At 42.8% G+C, this 9,593-nt stretch overlaps 1 protein-coding gene across 1 annotated transcript in view; it reads left to right on the top strand.

Annotated features, from left to right (window-relative positions):
* Positions 1–9,593, top strand: part of ghrhrl (growth hormone releasing hormone receptor, like) — a 71,661-nt gene that overhangs the window by 32,575 nt on the left and 29,493 nt on the right. The window contains exons 5-6 of the mRNA XM_043690845.1: positions 241–338; positions 9,458–9,590. Coding sequence (XP_043546780.1) covers positions 241–338; positions 9,458–9,590 — 231 coding nt within the window. The remainder of the gene's footprint in view (positions 1–240; positions 339–9,457; positions 9,591–9,593) is intronic.

The raw sequence follows: 9,593 nt of genomic DNA, 5'->3' as shown, positions 1-9,593 counted from the left end.
GGGAGAGGGAGTCCGGGGTGAGGGGGATAGACAGAGGGGAACTCTGGGGGAGTCCGAGGGGAGGGGTTGAGGGACTGGAACTCTGGAACTGGTATGAGTGAGAGGGTGGAATGTAGAAGAAGAGACTTGCATTTTCATAGCGCCTCCAAAGTGCTGCTCAGTTACAGAGGCCCCTGTCAGCTGTTGGTGGTGTGGCAGCACTGACCTGGATCCTGCACTGATATGTGTTTTTAATCTCAGGCATCGTACTATGGAACAATCCAGACCATCTACACAGTGGGCTATAGCCTGTCGCTGGCTGTACTGTCTGTCGCTGTCTTCATCCTGTTAATGTTTCGGTGAGTTACTCACACTCACAGCATTCACCTAGAACACACCGGCACGCGATTTAATCACTGACCGCTTCTGTCTGTCTGTCGAACCTTTCCAATTTAACAGACAAAATGATAAAAAAAGCAAAAAAACTGAGGGTGCTGGAAATCAGGATCAGAAATTGCTGGAACGACTCAGCAGGTCTGGCAGCACCTGTGGAGAGAGAAAGCAGAGTTAATGTTTCAGGTCCTTCCTCAGAATCGATTTGAGCAATTAACTTGGTTAATGGAACCAATCGTTGATGAGCCAAATCCATTTGGACATAAAAGGAAGAAAGGCACTTATATAGCACCTTTCCTGCGTGACCCTCAGGCTCCTCAAAGAGTTACCTTTGTCCCACGGAGTCATTAGTGTGATGCAGGAAATATGGCAATCAATTTGCTCAGAGCAAGCTCCCACAAGGAGAATTAAGGTGGTGAGCAGATCATCGATTCTGTTTTTCACCGAGGGACAGATCTTTGCTGAAGCTCATTTGTTGAAATGGTTCCTTGGCATTATTTGGCATCGACCAGAGGGGGAGGCCTGGGTTTAATGTCTGACTTGAAGGGTGGCAACTCTGACAGTGCAGCACCCCTCCCCCAGTGTAGCTGCCGATGCCAGAGGTGGGGGCATGAGTCATGTGTAGCGAAGACGATGGGAAATCAGAAGCATCTCTCCCCCTCCCTGCACAACCTCGGGACGAGAGCTAAAAGGAGAGTGGCCCCAGAGAGAGGAGAGTAAAGAGTAGCTGAGGAGGGGGATGGATTGATCTGTAGCTGAGGTGTGTTGGGAGACAGTGAGGGCTGCAGATGCTGGAGATTAGAGTCGGAGAGTGTGGTGTTGGAAAAGTACAGCAGGGGGAAAGTGAGGGCTGCAGATGCTGGAGATCAGAGCTGAAAATGTGTTGCTGGAAAAGCGCAGCAGATCAGGCAGCATCTGAGGAGCAGGAGAATCGACGTTTCGGGCATAAGCCCTTCATCAGGACTGTGAAGGGCTGCTGACAAAGGGCTTGTATCACCGCATTCCTGATGAAGAGCTTACACTTGAAACATTGACACTCCCACTCCTCGGATGCTGCGTGACTGGCTGTGCTTTTCCAGCACCACACTGTTTGAAGCTGAGGCAGGTTGTTGGGTTCTCGTCGTCAAGGGGAGACATGGGAATGGTAGATATTGCTGAATGATCATTCCCATACTGATAGGTTAATGCCCATCATTTCAGTGGCTGGAAAATTGCAGGATGGGTCCTAGCCACAGAAAGGGGCCACGCCCGGGACATTCAGTGCTTTCAAGAAGGAGTTATCATCGAGTCACAGAGGTCTGCAGCATTGAAACAGGCCCTTCGGCCAAACCTGTCCACGCCACCCAATTTTCACAATCAATTTAGTCCCATTTGCCTGTGTTTGGTCACTGTCCCTCCATACTTAGCCCATCCACGTACCTGTCCCAAATGTTTCTTAAATGAGAAAATTGTACTCCCCTCCACCACTCCCTCTCCAGCCCGTTCCAGACTCTCACCACCCTCTGTGTGAAAAAACTGCCCCTTTAGATCCTTTTCTGTCTCTCCCCTCTCACCCTAAACCTAAGCCCTCTATTTTCATACATTCTCCATACTGAGTGGAAGCAGATCATTCGGCCCATCAAGTCCAAACCGACTCTCTGAAGAGCATCGCACCCAGACCCACTGTATCCCTCTAACCCTGCACTTCCCCATGGCTGACCCACCAAGCCTGCACATCCCTGGACACTATGTCAATAACGTGGAGCTATGGTAATGTGGGTCTTAAAAAAGAACAAACTGAAGGAATATATTTAAATGAGACACTAAACTGAGACCTTTTCAAGATGGATGTCTACTGTGGTTGAAAAGCCAGTGGAAAATCAGGCAACACCAACTGGGGTGTTACAGGAAATATATCCCGGGATTTTTCCTGACTGTGTGGCAGTAAGGTCACAGGTTCAAACAGGAGGAGAAATCAAAGAATAAGAAAGTTGAAGTTCATTTATCAGAGACTATGCTTGATCAAATGGTTTTTAAAAAAAACCCAAGGCCTCACAGACTGTTTACTCTGATGTTCAGTAAAGATTGACAAGGATGTTGCCAGGGCTGGAGGGTTTAAGTTATAGGGAGAGGCTGAACAGGCTGGGGCAGTTTTCCCTGGAGCGTCGGAGGCTGAGAGGTGACCCTTGTGGGCGGCATGGTGGCACAGTGGTTAGCACTGCTGGTGTGGACTTGTTGGGCCGAAGGGCCTGTTTCCACACTGTAAGTAATCTAATCTAATCTAATCTTATAGAGGTTTATAAAATTATGAGGGGCATGGATAGGATAAATAGGCAAAGTCCTTTCCCTGGGGTGGGGGAGTCCAGAACTAGAGGGCATAGGTTTAGGGTGAGAGGGGAAAGATATAAAAGAGACCTAAGGGGCAACCTTTTCATGCAGCGGATGGTATGTGTATGGAATGAGTTGCCAGAGGAAGTGGTGGAGGCTGGTACAATTGCAACATTTAAAAGGCATCTGGTTGGGTATACAAACAGGAAGGGTTTAGAGGGATATGGGCCAAGTGCTGGCAAATGGGACTAGATTAGGTTAGGGTAGCTGGTTGACATGGATGAGTTGGACGGAAGAGTCTGTTTCCATGCTGACCATCTCTATGACCCTATGACACTCTCTCCACAGATGCTGCCAGACCTCCTGAGTTTCTCCAGCATTCCGTGTCAATAAAGAGTGGCGCTGGGAAAAGCACAGCAGGTCAGGCAGCATCTGAGGAGCAGGAGAGACGATGTTTCGAGCATCAGGACTGAAGAAGGGTTCTGCACGAAAGGTTGACTCACCTGCTCCTCAGATGCTGCCTGGCCTGCTGGGCTTTTCCCAGTGCCACACTTTATTGAACTCTGACTTCTCCAGCATCTGCAGTCCTCATACCTCCCAGCATTCTCTGTGCTGATTTCAGACTTCCGGCATCTGCAGTATTTCACCTTTATTACAAGTTGCGCGCACCCCCCCCTCCCCCCCCCCCCCCTACCCCACCATTGCTGCTGTATTCCCAAAGCCCTGCAGACCCTTCTATTCCAGTACTTATTCACTGTTGACACTGCTTCATCTATCCCTGCAGATGGACAGTTCAGTCCACAACAACTTGTCCTTTTTAAGAAAAAAAGTATCTCATTTTCTCTCCTGGTTCCAGGTTCCATTACCTTAAATCTGTTTCATCCACTTCCTGACTGCCTTGCCATTCTGAAAGATATCAGAATACATTGCATTCAGCAATCAGTTTGTGTCAAAATTACAATCATGGACTCATTGCTGCCCAGTGTGAAACTGCAATTCTGTCCGTAACAATAGCTGAGGGTTAATTCCAGAGTAACCATGAAATTGCAATTCTGTCTGTAACAATAGCTGAGGGTTAATTCCAGAGTAACCATGAAATTGCAATTCTGTCTGTAACAATAGCTAAGAGTTAATTGCAGAGTGACCATGAAACTGCAATTCTGTCTGTAACAATAGCTAAGGGTTAATTGCAGAGTGACCATGAAATTGCAATTCTGTCTGTAACAATAGCTGAGGGTTAATTTCAGAGTAACCATGAAACTGCAATTCTGTCTGTAACAATAGCTAAGAGTTAATTGCAGAGTAATCATGAAATTGCAATTCTGTTTGTAACGAAAGCTAAGAGTTAATTTCAGAGTAACCATGAAATTGCAATTCTGTCCATAACAATAGCTAAGAGTTAATTTCAGAGTAACCATGAAATTGCAATTCTGCCTGTAACAATAGCTAAGAGTTAATTGCAGAGTAACCATGAAATTGCAATTCTGTCCATAACAATAGCTAAGAGTTAATTGCAGAGTAACCATGAAATTGCAATTCTGTCCATAACAATAGCTAAGAGTTAATTGCAGAGTAACCATGAAATTGCAATTCTGTCCATAACAATAGCTAAGAGTTAATTGCAGAGTAACCATGAAATTGCAATTCTGTCCATAACAATAGCTAAGAGTTAATTGCAGAGTAACCATGAAATTGCAATTCTGTCCATAACAATAGCTAAGAGTTAATTGCAGAGTAACCATGAAATTGCAATTCTGTCCATAACAATAGCTAAGAGTTAATTGCAGAGTAACCATGAAATTGCAATTCTGTCCATAACAATAGCTAAGAGTTAATTGCAGAGTAACCATGAAATTGCAATTCTGTCCATAACAATAGCTAAGAGTTAATTTCAGAGTAACCATGAAATTGCAATTCTGTCCATAACAATAGCTAAGAGTTAATTTCAGAGTAACCATGAAATTGCAATTCTGTCCATAACAATAGCTAAGAGTTAATTTCAGAGTAACCATGAAATTGCAATTCTGTCCATAACAATAGCTAAGAGTTAATTTCAGAGTAACCATGAAATTGCAATTCTGTCCATAACAATAGCTAAGAGTTAATTTCAGAGTAACCATGAAATTGCAATTCTGTCCATAACAATAGCTAAGAGTTAATTTCAGAGTAACCATGAAATTGCAATTCTGTCCATAACAATAGCTAAGAGTTAATTTCAGAGTAACCATGAAATTGCAATTCTGTCCATAACAATAGCTAAGAGTTAATTTCAGAGTAACCATGAAATTGCAATTCTGTCCATAACAATAGCTAAGAGTTAATTTCAGAGTAACCATGAAATTGCAATTCTGTCCATAACAATAGCTAAGAGTTAATTTCAGAGTAACCATGAAATTGCAATTCTGTCCATAACAATAGCTAAGAGTTAATTTCAGAGTAACCATGAAATTGCAATTCTGTCCATAACAATAGCTAAGAGTTAATTTCAGAGTAACCATGAAATTGCAATTCTGTCCATAACAATAGCTAAGAGTTAATTTCAGAGTAACCATGAAATTGCAATTCTGTCCATAACAATAGCTAAGAGTTAATTTCAGAGTAACCATGAAATTGCAATTCTGTCCATAACAATAGCTAAGAGTTAATTTCAGAGTAACCATGAAATTGCAATTCTGTCCATAACAATAGCTAAGAGTTAATTTCAGAGTAACCATGAAATTGCAATTCTGTCCATAACAATAGCTAAGAGTTAATTTCAGAGTAACCATGAAATTGCAATTCTGTCCATAACAATAGCTAAGAGTTAATTTCAGAGTAACCATGAAATTGCAATTCTGTCCATAACAATAGCTAAGAGTTAATTTCAGAGTAACCATGAAATTGCAATTCTGTCCATAACAATAGCTAAGAGTTAATTTCAGAGTAACCATGAAATTGCAATTCTGTCCATAACAATAGCTAAGAGTTAATTTCAGAGTAACCATGAAATTGCAATTCTGTCCATAACAATAGCTAAGAGTTAATTTCAGAGTAACCATGAAAATTGCAATCTGTCCATAACAATAGCTAAGAGTTAATTTCAGAGTAACCATGAAATTGCAATTCTGTCTGTAACAATAGCTAAGAGTTAATTTCAGAGTAACCATGAAATTGCAATTCTGTCTGTAACAATAGCTAAGACTTAATTGCAGAGTAACCATGAAATTGCAATTCTGTCTGTAACAATAGCTAAAGGTTAATTGCAGAGTAACCATGAAATTGCAATTCTGTCCATAACAGTAGCAAAGGGTTAATTTCAGAGTAACTATGAAACTGCAATTCTGTCTGTAACAATAGCTAAGAGTTAATTTCAGAGTAACCATGAAATTGCAATTCTGTCCATAACAATAGCTAAGAGTTAATTTCAGAGTAACCATGAAATTGCAATTCTGTCCATAACAATAGCTAAGAGTTAATTTCAGAGTAACCATGAAATTGCAATTCTGCCTGTAACAATAGCTAAGTCTTAATTGCAGAGTAACCATGAAATTGCAATTCTATCTGTAACAATAGCTAAGAGTTAATTTCAGAGTAACCATAAAACTGCAATTCTGTCTGTAACAATAGCTGAGGGTTAATTGCAGAGTAACCATGAAATTGCAATTCTGTCTGTAACAATAGCTAAGAGTTAATTGTAGAGTAACCATGAAACTGCAAATGATTTTCCCTTACTTCCTTTCCTGACAATTATTTTCAGTTTTTAAACTGAAAAGCCCAGACAAAGCCCATGCATTTCAAACAGGTGATGTCACCAAACCAGCAATCTGATGGCCCAATCTAACACCCCATTGGAATTTAAATTTAAATTTAAAAATCAGGAATCCTGAAGCTAGAATCCATCACAGTGGCCTTGAAACTATCATTGATTAAGAGAAGGCAATCTGGCATCCTTACCCGGTCTGGATACGTGTGAGAAGTATTCACGTTATACATTAACGATCGGTATGAAAGAACATGAAGGCATTGTTGTAATGTTTGCAGGTGATGCAAAGGTAGGTGGAGGGACAGGTAGTGTTGAGGAGGTGGGGAGGCTGCAGAAGGAAGTGGAAAAAAAAAGAGCCAGATGGAACATAATGTGGGAAAGTGAGTGAGATTTATGCACTTTGATACCAAGAATAGAGGCATAGACTATTTTCTAAATGGGGAAAGGCTTCAGGAATCTGAGATACAAAGGGTTGTAACAGAGTCCTGAATCCTGAGGGTTAACATACAGGTTCAACTGGCAGTTGGCAAAGCAAATACAATATTAGCATTGATTTTCAAGAGAGGCAGAATACAAGAGCAGAGATTGTGTAAGGCTCTGGTTAGACTGTATTTGGAATATTGTGAGCAGTTTTGGGCTCCAAATCTAAGGAAGGCTATGCTGGCACTGGAGGAGGTTTAGAGGAGGCTTACAAGAATGTTCCCAGGGATGAAGTGCTTGGCATATTAGGAGCCGTTGAGGACTCTGGGTCTGTACATGATGGAGTTTAGAAGGATGGGGGGGGGAGGGGATCTGATTGAAACTCACAGAATACTGAGGGGCCTGAATAGATTGGACCAGGAGCAAATGTTTCCACTAGTGGGAGAGACTAGGACCCGAAGGCACAGCCTCAGACTGAAGGGACGTCCCTTTAGAACTGAGATGAGGAGGAATTTCTCCAGCCAGTGGGTGGGCATCTGTGGAACATATTGCTGCAGAGGGCTGTGGAGGCCAAGTCATTGAGTGTGTTTAAAACAGAGAGAGATTGAACCTTGATTAGTGAGGGGAGATATGCGGATGTCGGGGAGAAGGCAGGAGAATGGGATTGAGAAGGATATCAGCCATGATCGAATGGGGGAGCAGACTCAATGGGCCGAATGGCCTAACTCTGCTTCGAGATCTTATGGTCTCATCATATTATGGACTCCAGACTCACCCGAATTAGGCACTCTGCTATTCTAATAACACGACAGCCAATTTATACAAAGCAAGATCCCAGATGATTTAAATGACCGTGTCATCAAATTTCAATGCTTGTTGGTTGAGAGATATCAGTCACGGAAATGGTGAGGGCTGGTTTTGAATCGATCCACAGGAATAGCTTTGCTGCAGAGGGCTGTGGAGGCCAAGTCATTGAGTGTGTTTAAAACAGAGAGAGATTGAACCTTGATTAGTGAGGGGAGATATGCGGATGTCGGGGAGAAGGCAGGAGAATGGGATTGAGAAGGATATCAGCCATGATCGAATGGGGGAGCAGACTCAATGGGCCGAATGGCCTAACTCTGCTTCGAGATCTTATGGTCTCATCATATTATGGACTCCAGACTCACCCGAATTAGGCACTCTGCTATTCTAATAACACGACAGCCAATTTATACAAAGCAAGATCCCAGATGATTTAAATGACCGTGTCATCAAATTTCAATGCTTGTTGGTTGAGAGATATCAGTCACGGAAATGGTGAGGGCTGGTTTTGAATCGATCCACAGGAATAGCTAAACACACATCGATAGGCTTTCAGTTTGCAGCTTTCCTGTGTGATCTATAGATACTTTGCGTGCTCATCATTACACCCCTGGGATGGGGGGGGGGGTGGGGGGTGTCTTGCTATCATCTTCATTATGGAAACGCTGATGTTGAGACCCCCAGTTGTTTCCGTCTAAGACCATAGCTAAATACTAAAAACGCAAGCTAGAAAGTCTGGCCTGTGAGAGCTGGCCACACCCAGCCAGGCTGCTTCCATTCAAAAAAAACCCAAGGCCTTGTGAATTGTTTACTCTCTCAGGGACAGCTCGATGCCTCTGCCTTACAACGTTTCTTCAAAATCAAACCAGGACACCATGACCTCTTAAAGCGACAGCCTCGCCTCAGTTAAAGACAGAGGGTTGAAAGGTTATTGGAGTGGCAGTTGGAAATGCAGAGTTATTAGTTCAGGCACGATCTTATGGATCGGGAGGGGATTGCAAACGATTGTCCCCTTACCCTGTGACTATGTGTCTGTGTTTTGATTCCCTGAACAGCAGGAATGATCTCTCAATGTCTATCCTGGGAAATAGTTGCATAGTGGTATGTCGTTGGGCATGTAATTGAGAACTCTAGGCTAACGGTCTTAGCGGGACATGAGTTCAAGGTGGAAAGTGTAGAGAGAGTTCAAAGGAGATTTAGTGGAATGATATCAGGAATGAGGAATTTTAGATACAAGGAAAGAGTGGAGAGATTGGGCTTGATATTATTATTATTCTCCTTGGAGCAAGATGGTTAAGTGGTGACCTTTATTGAGGTGTTCAAAACTATGAATAATTTTGGCTGAAAATGTGTTGCTGGAAAAGCGCAGCAGGTCAGGCAGCATCCAAGGAACAGGAGAATTGACGTTTCGGGCATAAGCCCTTCTTCAGGAAGGATTTCCTGAAGAAGGGCTTATGCCTGAAACGTCGATTCTCCTGTTCCTTGGATGCTGCCTGACTTGCTGCGCTTTTCCAGCAACACATTTTCAGATTAAATCCAATAATATCTGGAACAAAGAGCTGTCTTCATGTTCAAAGCCCATCTGGGTCACTAATATCCTTTAGGGAAGGAAACTGCCATTCTTACCTGGTCTGGCCCACATGTAACTCCAGACCCACAGCAATGTTGAATCTTAACGGCCCTCTGGGCAATTAGGGATGGACAATAAATGCTGGGCCTAACCATAGTTGCCCTCTTTCTATGAGCAAATTTAAAAAATAAAATCTTCTAAAAAATAAAATGTAAAACTTGGACAATCTCTTCTTTTCCTAGGAGGTTGCACTGCACCAGGAATTATATCCACGTCCAGCTGTTTGCCACCTTTATCCTTCGCAGCTTGTCGGTCTTCATTAAGGATGCCGTCCTCTTTGGCGATGCCGATATTGACCACTGCACCTTTTCCACGGTA

Source organism: Chiloscyllium plagiosum, chromosome 5, assembly GCF_004010195.1.
Source record: "Chiloscyllium plagiosum isolate BGI_BamShark_2017 chromosome 5, ASM401019v2, whole genome shotgun sequence".
NCBI lineage: Eukaryota > Metazoa > Chordata > Chondrichthyes > Orectolobiformes > Hemiscylliidae > Chiloscyllium > Chiloscyllium plagiosum.
Note: the sequence above shows the minus strand (reverse complement) of the source record. Positions and strands in the feature narration are given on the sequence as shown.